Source organism: Lonchura striata, chromosome 21 (assembly GCF_046129695.1).
Source record: "Lonchura striata isolate bLonStr1 chromosome 21, bLonStr1.mat, whole genome shotgun sequence".
Lineage (NCBI taxonomy): Eukaryota > Metazoa > Chordata > Aves > Passeriformes > Estrildidae > Lonchura > Lonchura striata.
This window is the reverse complement of record NC_134623.1, coordinates 1,988,710-2,016,186: the sequence shown is the minus strand read 5'-3', so window position 1 is coordinate 2,016,186 and position 27,477 is coordinate 1,988,710. Positions and strand designations below refer to the sequence as shown.

Genomic DNA, 27,477 nt, shown 5'->3' with positions numbered 1-27,477 from the left:
CCGCCCCTCACGAACCTCGCGCCCACCGAGCCCAAACCTGAGAGAAATAAAAACCAGAGGAAAAGTGGGGAGAAAAAGGAAAAAAAAAAAAAAAAAGGCTTTGGAAGTTTATTTTCTTTGATAAAATCTCAACTGAAACGGGCGGCCTCTGAGCACAGCACCAGAACGGCACAAACCCCCTGGAATTCCCATGGGGAAATCCTGTGGTTCGGCTGTTTTGTGGTGAATTTGGGGGTTTTCATTCGATTTTTGTACTTTTTCATCAGAAAAAGTAAAGCCATGGAATTTTCCTGATATTAAATCCCTCGGAATGACACCAGGGAAGGTCCAACCTGCGTGTGACGTCCAGTGAGAAGTTTAGTAAAGCAATGTTCCCATTAATGAGATAAATTAGTTAAAAAAAAATGAATTTCCTATAGAAAATTACAATACAGAGAACATCCAATTACAATATGGGGTGTTTAACTGGAACTATTCACCAAGAACAGAAATCCCAGCGTAAAAAACCGGACGGAAACAAAAATAAATCCATTTTCTTCCGCTGTAAAACAAGAGATGAACGCCAAGACTTTTTTTTTTTTTTTTTTTTTCCCTTCTTCAGGTTTTTCGTGTAAAATCCAAAGTTTTTCCTTAAAAAACCTGAATTTTCTGAGGCGAAATGAAATTATAAATAATTCCGAGTCGGCGCTGAGAGGTAGAGGTGGCGCTGCCATCACAATCTATTGGCTTGTTCTGAGGTAATTCATTCATTGCGAGTCAATAATTCCATCGGCCCGAGAGCGATATTAATTAATTAACATTAATTGACCTCTCTCCTCTCAAAAGGTCCCAAAATCTCTTTAATTGGAGGCATCGGAGTTGACGCTGCCGGGGTCTGCGGCGGGGGAGGTGATGGAGGAGGGGGTGGCGGCGTCCTGCCAGCTGCTGTTGGCCTGAGGGACATTAAATCATAATTAATTAATGTTTAATTAAATCAAAATTAATTAATTAATCGTAATTGGCAATAAATCGTCAAGAAATTATCTATAACAAGGCTCTGTGAGTTTGGATGTCAGGGTGGTTTTAAAAGGAAATTGATATCCCAAAAAACCTCCTGCTCCTTTGATTTATAATTTAATATAAATATAATTTTATACTCATATAATATAAGGTTTTTATATATTAATTTTCTATAAATACAATAAATTTATATTTTTATTTCATGTGTAATGTTAATGTCAAATATATTTTAAAACGTGTTATTAAGTGTATGTTTGTGATTTCTGCATTTAAGTCTAAATGTATGTACTTTAATGAATTTCATGTATAATAATAGTAATATAACAGTTCTTTATAATAGAAATAAAAATATGCATATATAATACATATATGTGTAATATATATTGGACATAAATGTATAAATACATATAAATGTAGTATATATTATACACAAATATATAAATACATAAATATGTAATATATATTTTACATAAATGCATAAAAACATATATATAATATATATTATATGTAAATGTGTAAACTCAAATATATATATAATCTATATTATACATAAATGTAAAATTTGTAATAATAATATAATGTTCCTTAATATAAACCGATAATAATTATACAATAATTTTATACAATTTTATAGTTTTCTATGGTATATAATATATGAATAATTTATAGAAATTATACAATAATTTAATATAATAATTTATATTGTTTCATTTTAATCCAGATTAAATATAAAATATATTCAAATATTTACATTTCTATTAACGATATCTATTAAATGTTACATTTGTATATAGTAAATATAGCAATATTAATAACAACATTAAATATGGTAAAAGGTTGAAAAATTTAAACTAATGTTTAAAAATTTAAATTTAAAAATTTAGAAGTTGACCAATTAAATTTAGTTTTTCCGGCTTTTTCTCCATCCCAACATCAGCCGTGTTGAGGGAAATAATTAAAAAATCAAAATAAAAATTAAAATTAATTAAAAATAAGAATGAAAACGAATGGAGAAAATACAATTTATGGGAAATAATGAGAATAAACCAGAATAAAACTGAGTCACCTCCAGGCGCTGCGTGGAGTACAAAGGGCTCCCCACGAGGGGCTCAAACCTCCCTGAGTGCTGCAGGACGTGGTGCAGGGAATCCAGCTGCAAAATCCCAAAAAAAAATATAAAAAAAAGGGAAAAAAAGCTGAAAAAAACCAGCCCGGAATGCCCGAAATGGGAATTTTCACTCACAATTTCCATGGGAATAAAGAGTCGGAGTGAGAGGAGGAATCTGAGAATTTGGTAAAAAAAAATTGGGAATTTTAATTGACATTTCAAGGGAATTTTAATCAAAATTTCAGTGGGAATTTCAAGTGAGAGAAGGGAATTTATGGGTTTAATAAAAAGATTTTTTAATAAGAATTTTTGTGGGAATTTCACTGGAAATTTCAAGTGAGAGTAGGGAATTTATGGATTTAATAATAATAAATAAGATTGCTTAAATAATAGAATAAATAATAATTAAATAACAATTCAATTTGCTGGGAATTTCAGAGAGAATTTTGGAATTTTGGTGGGAATTTTTAGAATTTCCCTGAGAATTTTGGAGATAATTTCAGAATTTCAGGAGGGATCCACTGAGAACTTTAATAAGAATTTCCTTAGGAATTTAAGAATTAATTAGGAATTTCACTCCTAATTCCAATAAGAATTTCAAATTTTTAGTGGGAATTTCAGAAAGAATTTAAGAATTTAATGAAGAATTTCACTGCTAATCTCAACAGGAATTTCAGATTTTTCAATGGAAATTTCACTGAGAATTTCAGAATTAAATTCCTAATTCCAACAAGAATTTCACTGGGAATTTTAATAGGAATTTTACAAAGAATTTCAGAATTTATTTAAGAATTTCAGTCCTAACCCCTACAGGAATTTCAGTGAAATTTTGGATTTTCAGTGGGAATTTCAGTGAAATTTTGGATTTTCAGTGGGAATTTCAGAGAGAATTCTGGATTTCCAATTGGAAGTTTACCAAGAATTTCTCTCCTAATCCCAACAGGAATTTCACTGGGAATTTCAGTGAAATTTTGGATTTTCAGTGGGAATTTCAGTGAGAATTTCCCTCCTAATCCCTACAGGAATTTCACTGGGAATTTCACTGGGAATTTCAGTGAAATTTTGGATTTTCAGTAGGAATTTCAGTGAGAATTTAGGATTTTTACTGGGAATTTCACTGAGAATTTTGGAATTTCAGTGAGAATTTCCCTTCTCATCCCAACAGGAATTTCAGTGGGAATTTTGGATTTTCAGTGGGAATTTCAGAGAGAAATTTTGGATTTCCAATTGGAATTTTACCAAGAATTTCCCTCCTAATCCCAACAGGAATTTCAGTGGGAATTCCACTGAGAATTTTGGATTTTCAGTGAGAACTTCCCTCCTCATCCCAAGAGGAATTTCAGATTTTCAGTAAAAGCAGAAATTTAAAGAACCCCAAACCTTTAAACAGCCCTGAAAATTGCAGGAGGAATCGGAAGGAACGGATTCCTCTGGGATCCAGGGCAGAAATTTGGATTTTTTCCCATTTTTCCTCACCTGGCTCTGCGCGTTGGGAGGGCTCTGGTAGGAATTCAAGGGCTGCAGGTTGAGGAAGGAATCCCCAGAATTTGTCATCTTAAAAGACCCAGAGGAAGCTGAAAAAACACCAAAAAAACCCAAAAAAATTCAATTAAAATAAAGAATTTTAATGCGTGACAAACCCGCCTAGAATGGTTCTTCAGGTGAGATAAAAAGGGGAATAAATGGAATAAAAAATGGGAATAAAAGGGATTTTAAAAGAGAATAAAATGGAATAATAAAGGGAGTAAAATAGAAAGAAAAATGAAATAAAATGGAATAAAATGAAAGGAAATAAATGGGAATGAAAATAAAGAAATGGATGGGAAAGTAGATCAAAGGAAATAAAAAATAAATGGGAATAGAAATTAGAAAAGGAATAAAAATGGAAATATAAATAAATAAATGGACATAAAAGTCTATAAAAATATGACTCAAAAGTGGAAATAAAATTGCATTAAACTGCAATAAATTCAATAATAAAAGAATTAAAATAATTAAAATAAAATAATTAAATTAAAAGGAAATAAAAAGTAAATAAAATGTAAATTAAGAGTGAATGAAATGAAATTAAATGTAAACCCCACAGTGCTTCCAGCAGCTCATTAATTAGCCTGGGTTAATTAGGAATTGCCCAGCCCCTCTCACTGGAGTTGGGTGAGCAGGGGGCGGGGCCCTGGTAGCCAAAATAAATCAAATTAAATAAAAATAAAGTTAATTAAATCCAAATTAAAAGGTAAAATCATGCTCCCAGCAGGCAGAACTGCAGCTCGTTAATTAGCCCGGGTTAATTAGTGATTCTCACCGGAATTGGGCGAGCAGGGGGCGGGGCCCTGGTAGCCAAAATCAACCGAATTAAACAAAATAAACCAAATTAAACCGAATTAAACCCAAATAAACCCAAATAAAAAGGTAAAATCATGGTCCCAGGAGCCAGAACCGCAGCTCGTTAATTAGCCCGGGTTAATTAGCGCCTCTCACCGGAATTGGGCGAGCAGGGGGCGGGGCCCTGGTAGCCAAAATCAACCTAATTAAACAAAATAAACCAAATTAAACCCAAATAAACCCAAATAAAAAGGTAAAATCATGGTCCCAGGAGCCAGAACCGCAGCTCGTTAATTAGCGTGGGTTAATTAGCGCCTCTCACCGGAATTGGGCGAGCAGGGGGCGGGGCCCTGGTAGCCAAAATCAACCGAATTAAACAAAATAAACCAAATTAAACCCAAATAAAAAGGTAAAATCATGGTCCCAGGAGCCAGAACCGCAGCTCGTTAATTAGCGTGGGTTAATTAGCGCCTCTCACCGGAATTGGGCGAGCAGGGGGTGGGGCCCTGGTAGCCAAAATCAACCGAATTAAACAAAATAAACCGAATTAAACCCAAATAAACCCAAATAAAAAGGTAAAATCATGGTCCCAGGAGCCAGAACCGCAGCTCGTTAATTAGCCCGGGTTAATTAGTGATTCTCACTGGACTTGGGTGAGCAGGGGGTGAGGCCCTGGTAGCCAAAATCAACCAAATTAAACAAAATAAACCAAAATAAACCGAATTAAACCCAAATAAACCCAAATAAAAAGGTAAAATCATGGTCCCAGGAGCCAGAACCGCAGCTCGTTAATTAGGCCGGGTTAATTAGCGCCTCTCACCGGAATTGGGCGAGCAGGGGGCGGGGCCCTGGTAGCCAAAATCAACCGAATTAAACAAAATAAACCCAATTAAACCAAATTAAACCCAAATAAAAAGGTCAAACACTGCTCCCAGGAGCCAGAACCGCAGCTCGTTAATTAGCGTGGGTTAATTAGCGCCTCTCACCGGAATTGGGTGAGCAGGGGGCGGGGCCCTGGTAGCCAAAATCAACCGAATTAAACAAAATAAACCAAATTAAACCCAAATAAAAAGGTAAAATCATGGTCCCAGGAGCCAGAACCGCAGCTCGTTAATTAGCCCGGGTTAATTAGTGATTCTCACTGGACTTGGGTGAGCAGGGGGTGGGGCCCTGGTAGCCAAAATCAACCTAATTAAACAAAATAAACCCAATTAAACCGAATTAAACCCAAATAAACCCAAATAAAAAGGTAAAATCATGGTCCCAGGAGCCAGAACTGCAGCTCGTTAATTAGCGTGGGTTAATTAGCGCCTCTCACCGGAATTGGGCGAGCAGGGGGCGGGGCCCCGCGGCCCCTCCGCCGCGCCCCGGGCCGCGTAGATGTTGGCCTCCTCCTGGAACTTGCCCATGTTCTTCTTGTAGCGGATGCGCTTGTTCCCGAACCAGTTGGACACCTGGGCAGGGAATTCCAGGGATTCTTCCCAAAATTCCAGGAATTTGCCCCAAAATCCTGGAGATTTCCCCCAAAATCTGGAACATTTGGTCCAAAAATCCCAGGAAATGGCCGTAAAATCCCAGAAATTTACCCCAGAATCAAAAAAAATTTGGCCTGAAAATTCCGGGAACTTGCCCCAAAATACCAGAAATTTCCTCCTAAATCCCAGAAATTTGGCCCAAAATCCCAGATATTCCTCCCAAAATAAAAAAAAAATTACCTATTCCAGGAATCGCCCCAAAATCCCAGGAATTACCCCAAAATCCCAAGGATTTGTCCCAGAATACCAGGAATTTGCCCCAGAAGCCCAAAAATTTCCCCCATAATCTCAGGAATTTGCCTCAAATCCCAGAAATTTGCCCCAAAATCCCAGAAATTTGCCCCAGAAACAAAAAAATTTGGCCTGAAAATTCCAGGAACTTGCCCCAAAATCCTGGAGATTTTCCCCAAAATCTGAGAAATTTGGTCCAAAATCCCAGAATTTTGCCCTAGAATAAAAAAAAAATTGGCCTGAAAATTCCAGGAATTTGTCCCAAAATCTTGATTTCCCCCAAAATCTGGAACATTTGGTCCAAAATCCCAGGAAATGCCCCAAATCCCAGGAATTTACCCCAAAATTGCAGAAACTTGCCCCAAAAATCCGGAATTTCTCTGAAATTCCTAGAATTTCCCCCAAAATCCCAGAAATTTCCCCAAATCCCAGGAATTTCCCCCAAAGTCCCAGGAATTTGCCCCGAAATCCCAGAAATTTCCCCAAATCCCAGAAATTTGCCCCAAAATCCCAGTAATTTCCCTAAATCCCAGGAATTTCCCCAAAAACCCCAGAAATTGGTTCTGAAATTCCAGGAATTTCCCCCAAAATCCCAGGAACTGGTTCTGAAATCCCAGGAATTTCCCCCAAAATCCCAGGAACTGGTTCTGAAATCCCAGGAATTTCCCCCAAAATCCCAGGAACTGGTTCTGAAATCCCAGGAATTTCCCCCAAAATCTCAGGAACTTGTTCTGAAATTTCAGGAATTTATCCCAAAATCCTATGAATTTGGCCCTAAAACCCTGTGAATTTCCCCCAAAATCTCAGAAAATCGTTCCAAAAATCCCAGAAATTTCCCTCAAAATCCCAGAAATTGGTTCTGAAATCCCAGGAATTTCCCCCAAAATCCCAGAAATTGGTTCTGAAATCCCAGGAATTTCCCCCAAAATCCCAGAAATTGGTTCTGAAATCCCAGGAATTTCCCCCAAAATCCCAGGAACTGGTTCTGAAATCCCAGGAATTTCCCCCAAAATCCCAGGAAGTGGTTCTGAAATCCCAGGAATTTCCCCCAAAATCCCAGGAACTGGTTCTGAAATCCCAGGAATTTCCCCCAAAATCCCAGGAACTGGTTCTGAAATCCCAAGAATTTCCCCCAAAATCCCAAGAACTGGTTCTGAAATCCCAGGAATTTCCCCCAAAATCCCAGGAACTGGTTCTGAAATTTCAGGAATTTATCCCAAAACCCTATGAATTTGGCCCTAAAACCCTGGGAATTTCCCCCAAAATCTCAGAAAATCGTTCCAAAAATCCCAGAAATTTCCCTCAAAATCCCAGAAATTGGTTCTGAAATCCCAGGAATTTCCCCCAAAATCCCAGGAACTGGTTCTGAAATCCCAGGAATTTCCCCCAAAATCCCAAGAACTGGTTCTGAAATCCCAGGAATTTCCCCCAAAATCCCAGGAACTGGTTCTAAAATTTCAGGAATTTGTCCCAAAACCCTACGAATTGGCCCCTAAAATCCTGTGAATTTCCGCCGAAATCCCAGAAATTTCCCGAAATCCCGTGAATTTCCCCCGAAATGGCGGGATGTCCCACCTGGGAGACGGTGATGCCGCCCCTCCGGGCCAGCTCCTCCTTGGCCTCCTCGCTGGGGTAGGGGTTGCTGAGGTGGGAGTAGAAATACTCGTTCAGCACCTCGGTGGCCTGCTTGCTGAAATTGCGCCGCTTCCGCCTGCGGGGCACAGGAAAAATCCATTTATTGGGGGTCAAACGGGAAAGAAAGCCATTTGTTTGGGGTAAAACACGGGTTTGGAGGGCAAAAATGGGAAATAAAGCCATTTAGTTGGGGTAAAACGTGGGTTTGCAGGGCAAAAATGGGAAATAAAGCCATTTGTTTGGGGTAAAACGTGGGTTTGGAGGGCAAAAATGGGAAATAAAGCCATTTGTTTGGGGTAAAACGTGGGTTTGGAGGGCAAAAATGGGAAATAAAGCCATTTATTTGGGGTAAAACATGGGTTTGTGGGGCAAAAATGGGAAATAAAGCCATTTATTTGGGGTTAAATGGGAAATAAAGTCATTTGTTTGGGGTAAAACGTGGGTTTGGAGGGCAAAAATGGGAAATAAAGCCATTTGTTTGGGGTAAAACGTGGGTTTGGAGGGCAAAAATGGGAAATAAAGCCATTTAGTTGGGGTAAAACGTGGGTTTGGAGGGCAAAAATGGGAAATAAAGCCATTTGTTTGGGGTGAAACATGGGTTTGGAAAGTAAAAATGGGAAATAAAGCCATTTATTTGGGATAAAATGGGAAGTAAAGCCATTTGTTTGGGGTAAAACACGGGTTTGGAGGGCAAAAATGGGAAATAAAGCCATTTATTTGGGGTTAAATGGGGGTTTAGAGATGAAAAATGGGAAATAAATTCATTTATTCAGGATAAATTGGGGGTTTGCAGGGCAAAAATGGGAAATAAAGCCATTTAGTTGGGGTGAAACATGGGTTTGGAGGGCAAAAATGGGAAATAAAGCCATTTATTTGGGGTGAAACATGGGTTTGGAGGGTAAAAATGGGAAATAAATTCATTTATTTGGGATAAATTGGGGGTTTGGAGGGGAAAAATGGGAAATAAAGCCATTTAGTTGGGGTGAAACATGGGTTTGGAGGGCAAAAATGGGAAAGAAAGCCATTTATTTGGGGTAAAACATGGGTTTGTGGGGCAAAAATGGGAAATAAAGCCATTTATTTGGGGTAAAACACGGGTTTGGAGGGCAAAAATGGGAAATAAAGCCATTTATTTGGGATAAAATGGGAAATAAAGCCATTTATTTGGGGTAAAACACGGGTTTGTGGGGCAAAAATGGGAAATAAAGCCATTTATTTGGGGTAAAACATGGGTTTGTGGGCAAAAATGGGAAATAAAGCCATTTATTTGGGGTTAAATGGGAAGTAAAGCCATTTGTTTGGGGTAAAACACGGGTTTGGAGGGCAAAAATGGGAAATAAAGCCATTTATTTGGGGTAAAACATGGGTTTGTGGGCAAAAATGGGAAATAAAGCCATTTATTTGGGGTTAAATGGGACATAAAGTCATTTGTTTGGGGTGAAACACGGGTTTGGAGGGCAAAAATGGGAAATAAAGCCATTTATTTGGGGTAAAACGTGGGTTTGGAGGGCAAAAATGGGAAATAAAGCCATTTATTTGGGATAAAATGGGAAATAAAGCCATTTAGTTGGGGTAAAACGTGGGTTTGGAGGGCAAAAATGGGAAATAAAGCCATTTATTTGGGGTAAAACATGGGTTTGCAGGGCAAAAATGGGAAATAAATTCATTTATTTGGGATAAATTGGGGGTTTGGAGGGGAAAAATGGGAAATAAAGCCATTTATTTGGGATAAAATGGGAAGTAAACCCATTTGTTTGGAGTAAAACACGGGTTTGGAGGGCAAAAATGGGAAATAAAGCCATTTATTTGGGGTTAAATGGGAAGTAAAGCCATTTGTTTGGGGTAAAACACGGGTTTGGAGGGCAAAAATGGGAAATAAAGCCATTTATTTGGGATAAAATGGGAAGTAAACCCATTTGTTTGGGGTAAAACACGGGTTTGGAGGGCAAAAATGGGAAATAAAGCCATTTATTTGGGGTAAAACATGGGTTTGTGGGCAAAAATGGGAAATAAAGCCATTTATTTGGGGTTAAATGGGACATAAAGTCATTTGTTTGGGGTGAAACACGGGTTTGGAGGGCAAAAATGGGAAATAAACCAATTTATTTGGGGTTAAATGGGGGTTTAGAGATGAAAAATAGGAAATAAATTCATTTATTTGGGATAAATTGGGGGTTTGGAGGGGAAAAATGGGAAATAAAGCCATTTATTTGGGGTGAAACATGGGTTTGGAGGGCAAAAATGGGAAATAAAGCCATTTATTTGGGGTAAAACATGGGTTTGTGGGGCAAAAATGGGAAATAAAGCCATTTATTTGGGATAAAATGGGAAATAAAGCCATTTATTTGGAGTAAAACATGGGTTTGGAGGGAAGAAATAGGAAGTAAAGCCATTTATTTGGGATAAAACGGGAGTCTGGAGGGCAAAAATGGGTAATAAATCAATTTATTTGGGATAAAATGGGAAGTAAAGCCATTTATTTGGGATAAAACAGGAGTCTGGAGGGCAAAAATGGGAAATAAAGCCTTTTATTTAGGGTTAAATGGGAAATAAAGCCATTTCCTTGGGATAAAACATGGGCTTGGAAGGCAAAAATAAGAAATAAAGCCAAATATTTGGGATAAAATAGGGGTGTGGAGGCTAAAAATGGGAAATAAAGTTTTTCCACAAAATACCCATATTTTTCCATGAAATACCCGTATTTTTCCATGAAATGTCCACATTTTTCCATGAAATGTCCACATTTCTCCATGAAATATCCACATTCACCATGAAATATCCACGTTTTCCAAAAATTATCCGCATTTTTCCATTAAATATCCTTATTTTCCACACACGGGAGGAATTTTTCCCCAAAATTGCCTCACCTGGCGTCAAGGAACCAGGACCTGAGGATCACAATGGCCTTGCAGGTGCTCTGCTTGAGCTTAACTTTCCATGGATGTCACTCACCCAAAAATACCCAAGTTTTGCCATGAAATACCCACATTTTTCCATGAAATATACACATTTTTACATGAAATATCCATATTTTTCCACACATGGGAGGAATTTTCCCCCAAAATTCTCTCACCTGGTGTCGAGGAAGCGGGACCTGAGGATCATGACGGCCTCGCAGGTGCTCTGCTTGAGCTGAGCTTGCTGTGGTTGACACCCACCCGAAAATATCCGTATTTTCCCATGAAATAACCCTATTTTTCAATGAAATATACACATTTTTCCATGAAATACCCATATTTTTCCACTTGTTTGAGGAGTTTTGTCCCAAAATTCTCTCACCTGGCGTCGAGGAAGCGGGACCTGAGGATCATGACAGCCTCGCAGGTGCTCTGCTTGAGCTTAACTTTCCATGGATGTTACTCACCCAAAAATATCCAAGTTTTGCCATGAAATACCCATATTTTTCCACTTGTTTGAGGAATTTTCTCCCAAAATTCTCTCACCTGGTGTCGAGGAAGCAGGACCTGAGGATCACAATGGCCTTGCAGGTGCTCTGCTTGAGCTGAGCTTGCTGTGGTTGACACCCACCCGAAAATATCCCTATTTTTCCATGAAATATACACATTTTTCCATGAAATACCCATATTTTTCCACCTGTTTGAGGAATTTTCCCCCAAATTCTCTCACCTGGCGTCGAGGAAGTGGGACCTGAGGATCATGATGGCCTCGCAGGTGTTCTGCTTGAGCTGAGCTTGCTGTGGATGTCACCCACCCAAAAATATCCAAGTTTTTCCATGAAATACCCGTATTTTTCCATTAAATATCCACATTTTTCCATGAAATACCCATATTTTTCCACCTGTTTGAGAAATTTTCCCCCAAATTCTCTCACCTGGCGTCGAGGAACCAGGACCTGAGGATCATGACAGCCTCGCAGGTGCTCTGCTTGAGCTCAGCTTGCTGTGGTTGACACCCACCCGAAAATATCCGTATTTTTCCATGAAATAACCCTATTTTTCCATGAAATATACACATTTTTCCATGAAATACCCATATTTTTCCACTTGTTTGAGGAATTTTCTCCCAAAATTCTCTCACCTGGCGTTGAGGAAGCGGGACCTGAGGATCATGACGGCCTCGCAGGTGCTCTGCTTGAGATGAGCTTATTGTGCTTGACACCCACCCAAAAATATCCGTATTTTTCCAGGAAATACCCCTATTTTTCCATAAAATATACACATTTTTCCATGAAATACCCATATTTTTCCACCTGTTTGAGGATTTTTCTCCCAAAATTCTTTCACCTGGCATCGAGGAAGCGGGACCTGAGGATCATGACGGCCTCGCAATTGCTCTGCTTGAGCTGAGCTTGCTGTGGTTGACACCCACCCGAAAATATCCGTATTTTTCCATGAAATACCCATATTTTTCCACCTGTTTGAGGAATTTTCCCCCTAATTGTCTCACCTGGCGTCGAGGAAGCGGGACCTGAGGATCATGACGGCCTCGCAGGTGCTCTGCTTGAGCTGCACCTGGATGGAGCTGAACTTGCCGTGGATGACGCCCACCATGCGCTCGATCTCCTTGGGCGCGATCGGCCGCGTGCGGCTCTGCTCCCGCAGCAGGTTCAGCACGTGCGTGGTGAACTCGCTGCACGCCTGGCACGGGGGAAAAAAACGGGGGAATTAGGGGGGGAAAATACGGGAAAGGAATTCCCACAGAAACAGCCCAAAATTCCCACAAAAATACTGCAAAATATTCCCACAAAAACACTCACAAAATTCCCATAGAAACAGCCCAAAAATCTCCAAAATCCCCACAAAAACACCCCCAAATTCCCACAAAAATACCCAAAACCCCCAAAATTCCCACAAAAGCATGGAAAACCCCTGAAATTCCCACAAAAACCACCCCAAATTCCCACAAAAACACTGAGAGCCCACAAAACCACCCCCCAAAAAACCCCAAAATTGTCACAAAACCCCCAAAATTAAAAAAAAAAATGGACTGGGATGGACTGGGAGGGACTGGGAAGGAACTGGGATGGGACTGGGATGGACTGGGGGGACTGGGAGGGACTGGGAAGGACTGGGAGGTAACTGGGAGGAACTGGGAGGGGACTGGGAGGGACTGGATGGACTGGGATGGACTGGGATGGACTGGGAGGGACTGGGATGGACTGGGAGGGAACTGGGAGGGAACTGGGAGGGACTGGGAGGGAACTGGGAGGGACTGGGATGGACTGGGAGAGAACTGGGAGAGACTGGGAGGGAACTGGGAGGGAACTGGGAGGGACTGGGGGGACTGGGAGGGACTGGGAAGGAACTGGGAGGGAACTGGGGGGGAACTGGGAGGGACTGGGAGGAACTGGGAGGGGACTGGGAGGGACTGGGATGGACTGGGAGGGAACTGGGGGGGACTGGGAGGGAACTGGGGGGGACTGGGAGGGAACTGGGAGGGAACTGGGAGGGACTGGGAGGGACTGGGATGGACTGGGATGGACTGGGATGGACTGGGAGGGACTGGGATGGACTGGGAGGGAACTGGGAGGGAACTGGGAGGGAACTGGGAGGGACTGGGAGGGAACTGGGGGGGACTGGGAGGAACTGGGAGGGAACTGGGAGGGACTGGGAGGGAACTGGGGGGGACTGGGAGGGACTGGGAGGGAACTGGGGGGGACTGGGATGGACTGGGAGAGAACTGGGAGAGACTGGGAGGGAACTGGGAGGGAACTGGGGGGGAATTGGGAGGGACTGGGAGGGACTAGGAGGGACTGGGAGGGACTGGGAGGGACTGGGAGGGAACTGGGAGGGACTGGGGGGACTGGGATGGACTGGGAGGGAACTGGGAGGGACTGGGAGGGAACTGGGGGGGACTGGGATGGACTGGGAGGGGCTGGGATGGATTGGGAGGGAACTGGGAGGGACTGGGAGGGACTGGGAGGGACTGGGAGGGACTGGGGGAGGGACTGTGTCCCAAATTCCCACAAAACACCCCAAAATTCCCCCAAAACCCCCCAAATCCCCTCACAATCACCTGGTCGTACTTCTCCAGCTCGGAGTGGAAGATCTGCCGGATCTGCGCCAGCTTGGCGCGGTAGTCCGAGTGCTCGATGCCGTGGTCGTGGGGACAAATCCCCGGCGGGCCCATCCCGATTTTTCCGGGCCCTTCTCCGGCTTTTCCCGGCCCGTCTCCCGGTTTTCCCGGCCCGTCTCCCGGTTTTCCCGGCGCTTCTCCCGGTTTCCCCGGGCGGGCGCGGGCGCGCTCTGGCCCCGCTACGCCCTCGGCCAGCAGCATGTTGTCCAGGCGGAGCAGCTGCGCGTCCGGCGGGTCCGCCTCGGGCAGGCTGCGCACGCTGAGCGCTGGAGGGCGAGGAGAGGAGGGAAATGTGAGGGGAAATGAGGGGAAACGGGGGAATGAGGGGAAATGTGAGGGGAAATGAGGGGAAACGGGGGAATGAGGGAAAACGTGAGGGGAAATGAGGGGAAACGGGGGAATGAGGGGAAACGAGGGAAAACGGGGGAATGAGGGAAAACGTGAGGGGAAATGAGGGGAAACGGGGGAATGAGGGGAAATGTGAGGGGAAATGAGGGGAAAACGGGGGAATGAGGGAAAATGTGAGGGGAAAACGGGGGGAGGAATGAGGGGAAACGAGGGAAAACGGGGAAATGAGGGAAAATGTGAGGGGAAATGAGGGGAAAACGGGGGAATGGGGGGGAAATGTGGGGAAAAGAGGGGAAAACGGGGGGAGGAATGAGGGGAAATTAGGGAAAACGGGGAAATGAGGGAAAATGTGAGGGGAAATGAGGGGAAAACGGGGGAATGGGGGGAAACGAGGGAAAACAGGGAAATGAGGGAAAATGTGAGGGGAAATGAGGGGAAAACGGGGGAATGAGGGGAAATGTGAGGGGAAATGAGGGGAAAACGGGGGAATGAGGGGAAACGAGGGAAAATGGGGAAATGAGGGAAAATGTGAGGGGAAATGAGGGGAAAACGGGGGAATGGGGGGGAAATGTGGGGAAACGGGGGGAAAAAGAGGGGAAAACGGGGAGAGGAATGAGGGGAAATGAGGGAAAACGTGAGGGGAAATGAGGGAAAATGTGAGGGGAAATGAGGGGAGAACGGGGGAATGGGGGAGAAATGTGGGGAAACGGGGGGGGAAAAGAGGGGAAAACGGGAGGAAGAATGAGGGGAAATGAGAGAAAACGGGGGGGAAATGGGGGGAAAAAGAGTGGAAAATGTGGGAAAACGGGGGGGGGGGAAAGAGGGGAAAATGGGGGGGAAATGGGGGAAAAAAGAGGGGAAAATGTGGGAAAACGGGGGGAAAATGAGGGGAAAATGGGGGGAAATGGGGGAAAAAAGAGGGGAAATGGGGGAAAACGGGGGGAAAATGAGGGGAAAATGGGGGGAAATGGGGGAAAAAAGAGGGGAAATGGGGGAAAACGGGGGGAAAAGAGGGGAAAACAGGGGGAGGAATGAGGGGAAATGAGAGAAAACGGGGGAAATGGGGGGGAAAATGTGGGGAAACGGGGGGAAAAGGGGAAAATGGGGGGAGAAATGAGGGGAAAATGGGGGAAAATGACGGAAAACCGGGGGGGAAATGAGGGGGGAAATGTGGGAAAACAAGAGGGAAAAAGAGGGAAAAATGTGGGAAAACGGGGGGGGGAAATGAGGAGAAATGGGGGGAGAAATGAGGGAAAATGTGGGAGAAAATGAGGGAAAACGGGGGGAAATGAGGGGAAAAATGTGGGAAAACAGGGAAAAAAGAGGGAAAAATGTGGGAAAATGGGGGAAATGAGGGAAACAGAAGGAAAGATGTGGGAAAATGGGAGGAAAAATGAGGGAAAGCGGGGAGAAAATGAGTAAAAGCAGGGAAGAAAATGAGGTAAAATGAGAAAAAATGAGGGAAAACAGAAGAAAATGAGGGAAAGTGGGGGGAAATATGAGGGGGAAATGGGGAAGAAAATGAGGGAAAATGTGGGAAAACAGGAGGAAAAAAGGGAAAAATGTGGGAAAACGGGGGGGAGAAAATGAGGGGGAACAGAAGAAAAAAATGTGGGGGGGAAATGAGGGAAAATGGGAAAGAAAATTAGGAAAAAATTAGGAAAAGGGGGAAAATGGGGAAAATTAAGGAAAATGGGGAAGAAAAAGAGGGTAAAATGGGGATGAGGGAAAATGAGAAAAATTTGAAAAAAAAAAGGAAAAATGGGGAAATGGGAAGAAATGAGAGAAAGATGACAGAAAGGGGGGAAAAATGAGCGTAAACAGGGAAAAAATGAGGGAGAAAATGAGGGAAAACGGAAGAAAATGAGAGAAAACAGAGAAAAAAATGAGGGAAAACAGAGAAGAAATGAGGGAAAGTGGGGGTTAATATGAGGGAAAGCAGGGACGAAATTAGAGAAAATGGGGGGGAAAATGAGGGAAAACGGGGGGGAAATGGGAAAAATTGGGAAAAAAAAGAGGAAAACTGGGGAAAATGGGAAAAAAATGAGAGGAAACAGAACAAATTAAGAAAAAATGAGGGAAATATGATGGTAAGCGGAGGAAAAATGAGGGAAAATGGGAAAAATTGGAAAAAATCAGGAAAAATGGGGAAATGGGGAAAAAATGAGGAAAAGTAGAAAAAATTTTGAAGAAAAATTAGGAAAAATAGAGAAAAAATTAGGAAAATAGAGAAGAAAAAGTGGGATTTGAGGAAAAAATGGGAACAAAAAGGAGAAATCCAGACCTGTTTTTTCTTTGATTTCACAGAGGACGCTGAACAGGGCCGGCTTCATCCTGTGGCAGTTCAGGGCATGCTTCCTGCAAAAAACAGAAAAATCAGCCCCAAAATCCATTAAAAAAACTCCAAATTGGGATCATGTCACAGGAAGAGCAGGTGAGCAAGGAAAATCCTGGGAAAAATGGGAAAACCTGAAGGAAAGTGGATTTTTTTTTTTTTTTTTTAAATTTCATCTCATTTTTCTAGAAGAAGCAAAATTCCTAGTTTTCCAGAATTTTGAGCCAAATTCCACACAGAAAAACGGGGGAAATCCACTGGATGTGAAATCCACCTCAAAATTTCTTTTTTTTTGCTACTTTGAGCCTTTTTTTACCTCAGAAAAATCTATTTATAGCTGAATCCCATGGATTTTTGAATACATATTCCCAAAATTCCCCAGTTTTCCAAGCTTTGGGCCTAAATTCCACCGAGAATAAGCCTCTGTGGAAACGCCCTCAAAATCCTCTCTTTTTTTGCTGCTTTTGAGCTCTTTTTCCCCTCAGAAAACCCATAAAAATTCCACTTTTCTCTCATTTTCCCACCAAATCCCGATTTTCCTGCCCTGCGAACCTCCCCAATCCGGGGCTCCCCATCAGCCCCGCCCCAGATCCTGGGATTTCCCCTCAAAACCTTTGAATTTTTCCCTCAGAACCTCGCGGGTTTTGCCCAAAAATTCGGGATTTTGCCCTAAAAAAAAAAAACGGCGGGAAAAAAAAAAAAAAAAAAAAAAAAACGGGAGCCACGGCAGGAGAACAAAGGCGGCTCCGATTCCATTGTCCTCAAAAAAACTGGGAATGTGAGGGGAAAATCCCACCAAAACCCCCCCATTTTGGGGCTAAAACCTTCGATTTACATCCCCGAAGGCAGCGCTGGCTAATTAAGTAATTAATAATTAATACTCATTAATTATTCATTTATTAAGTCCCGCCCAGTTCCTCCCTGCCAGGTCTGCTTCCCGCCCTAAATTGCGAGCTTGGATGTTAAAATTCCCAATTTTGTGACTTTTCAAGGGCTTGGGAAATCCCTAAAATTTGCATTTTTAATAGGAAATTAATAATTAATCCTTAATTAATGGCTGGAAACATCTCAAATTCAACAAACTTCACAGACAAGGGGAAATAAAAGTGGATTTTCCATGAAAAGTGCTGGAAAATTGGGAAGCAGATTGGTGGGTTTGGGTTAATATTGAAAGAATTTGGGTTTTAAAAAAGCGCATTCCTCACTTCATGGGAATTAAAACTCCTGACCAACTCAAAATTATCCTGAATATCCCAAAATTCTCCTCAGTATTCCACGAAATCCACATTTAAGAAATCCCTACAGGAGCTGCACGTGGGGAATGCCTAAAACAACGCCAGGGAAGGGCAAAAAAATGGAATTTTGCAAGAAAAATTGACAATTCCATCCCAAAAAACAACCCAAAAAATTACTTGAATCCCAAATTTTGAGGGTTTGGAGGGAAAACTCCCGAAATTTCAAATAATCCATGGAAACAGCTGGAATTCGGGGCTGCCATACCCAGAAAGGGCCAAATTTTGGGGCGAGATAAGGAAAAACGGGGACTTTTATCAGCTCACTGAATCGGGACCACTCCCAGCTCCCACAAAACTGCGGGAATGAGGGAAAACACACCAAAAAAAGCCCCAATTTTTGTAGGATTTGAGGCATTTCCCTCCTGGAGCAGCAACGAATGCAGTGTTAATTACCCCCAGTTAATTAAGCAATGTAGAACCTGCCAAAATCCTGGAATTCTGCTCATTCCCAGCTCTGACTTTCCCTAAAATTCAGGAATTCCTGGTATGGATGAAGGATTTATTCCAAATTACCCCAAACTGGGGGTCCCACCCCATCCTGGCCAAAATTCCAGCCCCAAACAGCCCCAGTTTTCCCATTCCTGGGGTTCTTTGCCCCATTCCCAGTGGGGTTTTTCCAATTCCCTGTGGGATTTTTCCAATTCCCTGTGGGATTTCCTCCATTCCTGGAGGTTTTGCCCCATTCCCAGTGGGATTTTCCCCATTTTTCAGTGGGATTTTCCCCATAATCCTTAAGTTTTTCCTTCAATCCTGGAGTTTTTTCCCCAATTCCCGAGGGTTTTCCCTCATTCCCAGTGATTTTTGTCCCATTTCTGGGTTTTTTCCCCACATTCACAACAGGTTTTCCCCACTTCCAGCAGTTCTGCCTGGGATTGTCCTGCCTGACCCCAAAAACTGCTGGGAATGGGGTAAAAACCCCGGGAATTGGGAAAATCCCACAGGGAATGGGGCAAAGTCCCTGGAAATGGGACAAAATCCAAAAGGAATGGGGTAGAATTCCCAGGAACGGGGGAAATCCCACAGGGAATAGGGGAAATCCCTGGAAATAGGACAAAACCCCCGGGGAATGGAGGAAATCCCACAGGGAATGGGGTAAAATCCCTGGGAATTGGGGTAAAATCCCAGTGAATGGGGAAGAACCTGCTGGGAATGGGAGAAAACCCCTGGGAACTGGAAAAAATCTACTGGAAATGGGGCAGAACCACTGGAAATGAGGAAAACCCACCAGGAATGGGGGAAAAGCAGCTGGGAATGAGGTAAAAAAAAAAACGGGAATGGGGGAAAAACGATGGGAATGGGGCAAAACCCACTGGAAATGGGGAAGAACCTGCCGGGAATGGGGGAAAAATACTGGGAATGGGGCAAAAACACCAGGAATGGGGCAAAACCCACTGGGAATGGGGCAAAAACTATGGGAATGGGAGAAAGCCCACTGGGAATGGGGCAAAAACACCAGGAATGGGGGAAAAACTATGGGAATGGGGAAGAACCTGCCGGGAATGGGGGAAAACTCACTGGGAAAAGGGGGAAGACACCAGGAATGGGGTAAACATACCAGGAATGGGGAAAACCCACTGGAAATGGGGGGAAAACACCAGGAATGGGGAAAACCCACTGGAAATGGGGGGGAAACACCAGGAATGGGGTAAAAATACCGGGAATGGGGCAAAAACACCAGGAATGGGGCAAAAACACCAGGAATGGGGAAAACCCACTGGAAATGGGAGGGAAACACCAGGAATGGGGTAAAAATATCAGGAATGGGGCAAAACTCACTGGAAATGGGAGGGAAACACCAGGAATGAGGAAAACCCACTGGAAATGGGGGGAAAACGCCAGGAATGGGGTAAAAATACCGGGAATGGGGCAAAAACACCAGGAATGGGGCAAAAACACCAGGAATGGGGCAAACCCACTGGAAATGGGAGGGAAACACCAGGAATGGGGTAAAAATATCAGGAATGGGGCAAAACTCACTGGAAATGGGAGGGAAACACCAGGAATGAGGAAAACCCACTGGAAATGGGGGGAAAACGCCAGGAATGGGGTAAAAATACCGGGAATGGGGCAAAAACACCAGGAATGGGGCAAAAACACTGGGAATGGGGAAGAACCTGCTGGGAATGGGGCAAAACAACCGGGAATGGGGCAAAACCCACTGGGAATTGGAGGAAAACACCAGGAATGGGGTAAAACCACCTGGAACGGGGCAAAACCGTGTGGGAATGGGGGAAATCCGCTGGGAATAGGACAGAAACGCTGGGAATGGGGCAAAACCCTTGCAATGGGGTAAAAGCACCCCGGCAATGAGGCAAAACCTGCTGGGAATGGGACAAAATCCCCGAGAACTGCCCCCAACGCGGGAAGGACTCGGGGAAGAAGCGGGAGGCTCAGCCGGGGATGCGGGGGCCTGAGGGGAGCGGGAAAGCCGGGAACAGCGGGGAAGTTTCGCCCCCAAACTCCTCCCTCAGTGTCCCCTCAGGGTCCCCTCAGTGTCCCCTCAGTGTCCCCTCAGGGTCCCCTCAGTGTCCCCTCAGTGTCCCCTCAGGGTCCCCTCAGTGTCCCCTCAGGGTCCCCTCAGTGTCCCCTCAGTGTCCCCTCAGGGTCCCCTCAGGGTCCCCGCGGTGTCCCCTCGGTGTCCCCGCGCTGAGTCACGGCCGTGCCGGTGTTCCCGGTCCCCCCGTTGCCGGTGTCCCCTCCCCGTACCTGGCCTGGGCCTCATCCAAGCTCTGGTCGGTGATGGCCATGATCTGCTGCAGGACATCGCCGGTGTCGTGCTGCGCTGGCCGCGCTGCTGGCCCTGAGGGTGGCCCTGAGGGCGGCCCTGAGGGTGGCGGGTCCCCGCTGCTGCCAGCAGCGGGGGGAGGCGCTGGCGGAAGAGACCCCGCCAAGGCCACCCCGGGCATCAGCCGCGGCGCGGCCTCCATGGGCGGGCCTGGAGCCGCGGGGCCGGCGGGACAAATCGCGACAAATCGCGATAAATCGCGACAGAGCCACCACAGGACCCGCGCCGAACCGGCGGCCACAGCGCCACCCCCCCCCCCCCGATCCCCCCCGCGATGCCGCCGTTGTGGTCACGCCCAATCTTGGCCACGCCCCCTTCCCGCCGCGCCCACGGGAGGCCACGCCCCCTCCTGAGGGGACGCCCTTCCCGCCGTTAAGCGTGGCCACGCCCCCATGGTGGGACGAATTCCCGCCATCGCCGTAGCCACGCCCCCGATCTGACCACGCCCCTTCTGCCGGGTAATTGTCCCGCCCAATTGTGGCCACGCCCCCTTTCCCGCCATTCCCGCCCTGTCGACGCCACCCATCACGTCCGGCGTTGCCATGGCAACTTTAGCCACGCCCACCCAGCGTTAGGCCACGCCCCCGTGTCCAGATTTCTCCCGATTTTCCCCTTTTTTCCACCCAAAAATTTGGGATTTTTTTTTTTTGCCCACAGCCCCGTTTTGGGTCATTTTGAGGTTCCGGGGTTGGGTCCTAACAAAGCAGAGCTTTGATCCCATCTTTGGGGATAAAAACAGAGGGGGAAATGAAGGAATTAAAGGAAAAATAAAGGAATCAACAGGGAAAATGAACAAATTAAAAGAAAAAATAAAGGAATCAATGGCGGAAATGAAGGAATACATGTAAAAATAAGGGAAAATGCAGAAATTGAAGCTTTAAAGTTCCCATTAGGGAGCAATTCTAATTTTGGAGAAAGTGCTGTGCTCCAGGTTTGGGTGCTCAGCCTCAGTTTTGCCTGGAAAAATCCCAGAGAATCTGGAAAAATCCAATTTAATCCAAGGAATTCTGCAGCCAAGGTGGGAAAAGTCACCTGGTTCCACTCCAAGAAGGCCTGGGAATTCCCAGAACTGTCATGGAAGTTTTCCAGGATCAAGGAAAAAAGAGGGGGGAAAAAAAGTGGGGAAATTTGTCTTTTTCTCAGCATTCCCGAATCCTGGGATTTGTGGAATTTTCAGGGAAAATTCTGCACTCACAATTCCCAATCCCTGCCCTCAGAATCCCCAAATTCTGGGGGATTTCTGAGCTTTTCCATGGAAAATCCTGCCCCCGATTTCCCAAATCCTGCCCTCGGAATTCCCAAATTCCCAATCCCCCTGCAGGATTCCTGAGCCTTTTCCAAGGAAAAACTACTCCGTGTTAAAACCAGTCTTTAATGGGAATTCTCCTCCAAGGGTTTCCTGCAAAACCTGGAGGTTTCCAGGGAAAAATCCAGTCTGGAGCCCCCAGGAATCCGAAGTTCTCCCAAATCCCACAAAACCACCTCGTTCTTGAGTTTTCCATGGAAATTTGGATGCTGGAGCCTCCCAGGAGTCCAAAATTCGTCTCAATCCTTGATTCACCAGGAGTTTTCCAAGGAAATTTGGATTTTGGAGCCCACCAGAACTCCAGGACTCTCCCAAATCCCAAAAAATCACTTCATCCTTGATCCAACCAGGAGTTTTCCAAGGAAATTTGGATGTTGGAGTCCCCCAGGACCCCAGGACTCTCCCAGATCCCAAAAAATCAGTTTATCCTTGATCCAACCAGGAGTTTTCCAAGGAAATTTGAATTTTGGAGCCCACCAGGAATCTAAGGTTCTTCTCAATCCTTGATCCAACCAGGAGTTTTCCAAGGAAATTTGGATGTTGGAGCCCACCAGGAATCTAAGGTTCTTCTCAATCCTTGATCCACCAGGAGTTTTCCAAGGAAATTTGGATGTTGGAGCAAACCAGGAATCCAAGGTTCTCCAAAATCCCACAAAACCACCTCATTCTTGAGTTTTCCAGGAAAATTTCGATCCTGGAGCCCACCAAGAGTCCAGGACTCTCCCAAATCCCAAAGAAATCACTTCATCCTTGATCCCACCAGGAGTTTTCCAAGGAAACTTGGATGTTGGAGCCCACCAGGAATCCAAGGTTCTCCCAAATCCCACAAAACCACCTCATTCTTGAGGTTTCCAGGGAAATTTGGATGTTGGAGCACTCCAAGCCTCCAAGATGCTCCCAAATTTAAAAAAAAAAAATCACTTAAACCTTGATCCACCACATTTTTTCCAGAAAAACTTCCACGCCGGAACCCCCCAGGGAATCCAGAATCCTTCTCAACCCCACAACCCCTTCTCCACCATGACTTTTCCAAGGAAAATTCCCACCTCCGAGCCTTTCGGGTCGCACCCAAAAAAATTCCCAAAAAACCCCAAAATCCCCCTAAAAAAAAACCAAACCCCTAAATGGAAGAATCGACGGTGAAGTGGCCGTTGTGGGAGTGCAGCCCCCGCTCCGGGGCGGCGTATTTGGAATGGCGGAGGCACGGGAAGCACAGGATCCGTCGGAAGGTGCTCCGCATCTCGTTATCGCGCCACGAGTAAACGATGGCGTTAATGAGGGAGTTAATTTCGGCCAGCAGCAGGACGTACTTCTCCACGGCCAGCACGTCGCAGCTCTGGCAGCCCAGCCCGTCCAGCAGCAGGACCACCTGGCCGGGAGTCCAGCACACCACGAAGGCACCTGGAAAAACGGGGGGAAAAAATGGGAAAAATGGGAATTTTTGGTGATTTGCTGGCTGGGATTTCAATTCTTTATGGCCCAAAGAAATCTGGGATAAAATTGTTCCATGGAATCCCCATGGATTTCGACCTTTGAGAGAAAAAGATCCAGGAGAGCACAAAGGCACCTGGAAAAATGGGGGAAAAAATGGGAAAAAATGGGAATTTTTGGTGATTTCCTGGCTGGGATTTCAGTTCTTTATGGCCTGAAGAATTCCAGGATAAAATCATTCCATGGAATCCCCCTGGGAATATTGGGAGAAGAATGAGATGAGGGAACAAAGATGGAAAAAAGATCCAGGAGACACAAAAGGCGCCTGGAAAAACGGGGGGGGAAAGGGAAAAAAGGGAAATTTTGGTGTTTTTCGGTCACTTCCTGGCTGGGATTTCGGTTCTTTATGGCCCAAAGAATTCCGGGATGAAATTGTTCCATGGAATCCCCATGGATTTCAATCTTTGAGAGAAAAAGATCCAGGAGAGCACAAAGGCACCTGGAAAAACGGGGAAAAAAGGGGAAAAAATGGGAATTTTTGGTGATTTCCTGGCTGGGATTTCGGTTCTTTATGGCCCAAAGAAATCTGGGATAAAATTGTTCCATGGAATCCCAATGGGTTTCGACCTTTGAGAGAAAAAGATCCAGGAGAGCACAAAGGCACCTGGAAAAACGGGGAAAAAAGGGGAAAAAATGGGAATTTTTGGTGATTTCCTGGCTGGGATTTCAGTTCTTTATGGCCTGAAGAATTCCAGGAAGAATTCCATGGAATCCCCCTGGGAATATTGGGAGAAGAATGAGATGAGGGAACAAAGATGGAAAAAAGATCCAGGAGACACAAAGGCACCTGGAAAAACGGGAAAAAGGGGGAAATAATGGGAATTTTTGGTGGTTTTCGGTCACTTCCTGAATGGGATTTCAGTTATTTTCAACACAAAGTATTCCGGGATAAAATAGTTCCATGGAATCCCTGTAGGAAATCATGGGAGAAGAATGAGATGAGGGAAAAAAGATGGGAAAAATATCCAGGAGATACAAAAGGCACCTGGAAAAGTGGGAAAAGAGGGGAAAAAATGGGAATTTTCAGTCACTTCCTGGCTGGGATTTTGGTTCTTTATGGCCCGAAGAATTCCGGGATGAAATTGTTCCATGGAATCCCCATGGATTTCAATCTTTGAGGGAAAATGATCCAGGAGAGCTCAAAGGCACCTGGAAAAACGGGAAAAAAAGGGGAAAAAATGGGAATTTTTGGTGATTTCCTGGCTGGGATTTCAGTTCTTTATGGCCTGAAGAATTCCAGGAAGAATTCCATGGAATCCCCCTGGGAATATTGGGAGAAGAATGAGATGATGGAAAAAAGATGGAAAAAAGATCCAGGAGAGCACAAAGGCACCTGGAAAAACAGGAAAAAGGGGGAAATAATGGGAATTTTTGGTGTTTTTCGGTCACTTCCTGAATGGGATTTCGGTTCTTTATGGCCCAAAGAATTCCGGGATAAAATTCAGCACGGTGTCTGTCACGTGGTGCACACCTCTGTTATCTAATTAACCGCTAATTAACCACCCACTGGGGATGATGATGACCAGCCCACCAAGAATGACGATGACCAACCCAATTCTCCTAATTACCACTAATTAACCATCTACTGAGGATGATGATGATGACCAACCCATCAAGGATGATGATGACCAACCCAACCAAATATGACGATGACCAACACAATTAACCCCTAATTACCGCTAATTAACCATCCACTGAGGATGATGATGACCAACCTACCAAGGATGACGATGACCAACCCAATTCTCCTAATTAATCCTAATTAACCATCTACTGAGGATGATGATGACCAGCCCAATTAACCCCTACCGAGCCACCCACCCAGGATGATGGTGATGGTCTTGACCAGCGCCAGCACGGTGTCGCGGTGCCGCGGGTGCGCACCTCTGTTACCCCCTAATTAATGGCTAATTAACCACCCACTGAGCATGACAATGACCAACCCACCAAGGATGACATGATGACCAATGCAACTAACCCCTAATTACTGCTAATTAACCACCCACTGGGGATGATGACCAACCCACCAAGAATGACGATGACCAACCCAATTCTCCTAATTACCACTAATTAACCATCTACTGAGGATGGCGATGACCAACCCACCAAGGATGACGATGACCAACCCAATTAACCCCTACCGAGCCACCCACCCAGGATGATGGTGACGGTCTTGACCAGCGCCAGCACGGTGTCGCGGTGCCGCGGGTGCGCGCCGGTGTGCCGCGCCATGCGCGCCATCCTCCTCCTGACGTAGACGAAGATGTGCCCGTAGACCACCACCATGACCAGGAAGACCACCAGGTTGGAGACGGCCCAGAAGGTCAGGTAGCTGCGGCTGTAGAGCGGCGCCATCCTGGAGCAGCTCTCCAAGGAGCACAGGCAGTGCCAGCCGTAGGACGGGATCAAGCCCAGGAGCAACGCCGCCGCCCAGATGGAGAAGATCAAGCCCACCACGCGCTGGGCGGACATCTCGCTGTGCAGCTGCATGGTCAGCACCGTCCGGTGCCGCTCCACCGCGATGGCCAACAGGTTGACCACCGAAGCGGTCAAGCTGGTGTCCAGCAAGCTCTGACGGATGAACCAAGTCTTGAGCGACAACTGGGCGGTCCTAGGCCCGGTGTGGAACATCAAGAACATGTAGGCCACGCCGGCGAAGAGGTCGGCGGCCGCCAGGTTGGCCAGCAGGTAGTAGATGGGGTAGTGGAAGCGGCGGTTGGTGGCCACGGCGGCGATGACCAGCAGGTTGGTCAGCAGCACCACGGCGCTGACCGCCAGCCCCAGGGCCACCACCAGCACGTCCTTGGGCCGCCATGTCGCGCTCAGCTCCTTGCGGCTGTTGTTGTAGAAGAAGCCGACGGTCTCGTTGTAGAAGCAGTGCTTCATGGCGGGGGGCCTGCCGGGAGGTTTGGGGGGAAAAATTGGGATTTTGGGGAAAAATATAGATGGGGGGGTGGGGAATGGGGGAAAAATGGGGGGGAATGGGGAAGAATGGGGGGAAATGGGGAAAAATTGGGATTTTGGGAAAAAATATATATGGGGGTGGGGGGAATGGGGGGAAAAATGTGGGGAAATGGGGAAGAATGGGGGGAAATGGGGAAAAATTGGGATTTTGGGAGAAAATATATATGGGGGGTGGGGGGAATGGGGGAAAAATGTGGGGAAATGGGGAAGAATGGGGAGAAATGGGGAAAAATTGGGATTTTGGGAGAAAATATATATGGGGGGTGGGGGGAATGGGGGAAAAATGTGGGGAAATGGGGAAGAATGGGGAGAAATGGGGAAAAATTGGGATTTTGGGGAAAAAAATAGATGGGGAGTGGGGGAAATGGGGGAAAAATGTGGGGAAATGGGGAAAAATGGGGATTTGGGGGAAAAATGTGGGGAAATGGGGAAAATGCGGGGAAATGGGAAAAATGGGGGGAAATGGGGAAAATGGGGGGAAATGGGGAAAATGGGGGGAATGAGGGAAAATGGGGATTGGGGGAAAAAAATGGGGGGGAATGGGAAAACATGGGGGAAATGGGAAAGAATGGGGGGAAATGGGGAAAAATTGGGAATTTGGGAAAAAATATATATGGGGGTGGGGGAAATGGGGAAAAAATGGGGGGAAATGGGGAAAAATGGAGATTTGGGGCAAAAATGGGGGGAAATGGGGAAAATGGGGGGAATGGGGGAAAATGGGGATTTGGGGAAAAAATGGGGAAAATGGGGATTTGGGGGAAAAATGGGGGGGGTGGAAAAACATGGGGGAAATGGGAAAGAATGGGGGAAATGGGGAAAAATGGGGGGAAATGGGGAAAAATGGGGGAATGGGGAAAATGGGGGGGAAAAAAAGTGGGGGAAATGGGGGAAAAATGGGGATTTTGGGGGAAAATAGGGGAAGTGAAGATTTTGGGTAAAATGGGGGGGGGAAATGAGAAAAAAGGGAGGAAAATGGGGAAAAATTTGGGAAAACACCACAAAATTTAAAAAAATAAAAACCAACCCAAAACTGGGGGAAACTCCCAAAACTAGGGAGAAACTCTAAAAATTAGGACAAAAAAAACAA

At 45.3% G+C, this 27,477-nt stretch overlaps 2 protein-coding genes across 2 annotated transcripts; both read right to left on the bottom strand.

Moving 5' to 3' along the window:
• Positions 1-94: 94 nt before the first annotated feature.
• On the bottom strand, positions 95-20,843 carry LOC110479079 (pre-B-cell leukemia transcription factor 4). The gene is made up of 9 exons (XM_077787758.1): positions 20,551-20,843; positions 16,499-16,572; positions 13,807-14,132; positions 12,238-12,428; positions 7,771-7,906; positions 5,748-5,883; positions 3,584-3,681; positions 2,066-2,152; positions 95-932 (listed from the first exon to the last, which is right to left on the bottom strand). Exons 1-9 carry the CDS (start codon positions 20,769-20,771, stop codon positions 840-842), a joined length of 1,362 nt encoding a protein of 453 aa, XP_077643884.1. The 5' UTR covers positions 20,772-20,843; the 3' UTR covers positions 95-839.
• Positions 20,844-23,055: 2,212 nt separating this feature from the next.
• LPAR2 (lysophosphatidic acid receptor 2) lies at positions 23,056-26,321 on the bottom strand. The gene is made up of 2 exons (XM_077787766.1): positions 25,580-26,321; positions 23,056-23,336 (listed from the first exon to the last, which is right to left on the bottom strand). Exons 1-2 carry the CDS (start codon positions 26,310-26,312, stop codon positions 23,056-23,058), a joined length of 1,014 nt encoding a protein of 337 aa, XP_077643892.1. The 5' UTR covers positions 26,313-26,321.
• Positions 26,322-27,477: the final 1,156 nt, after the last annotated feature.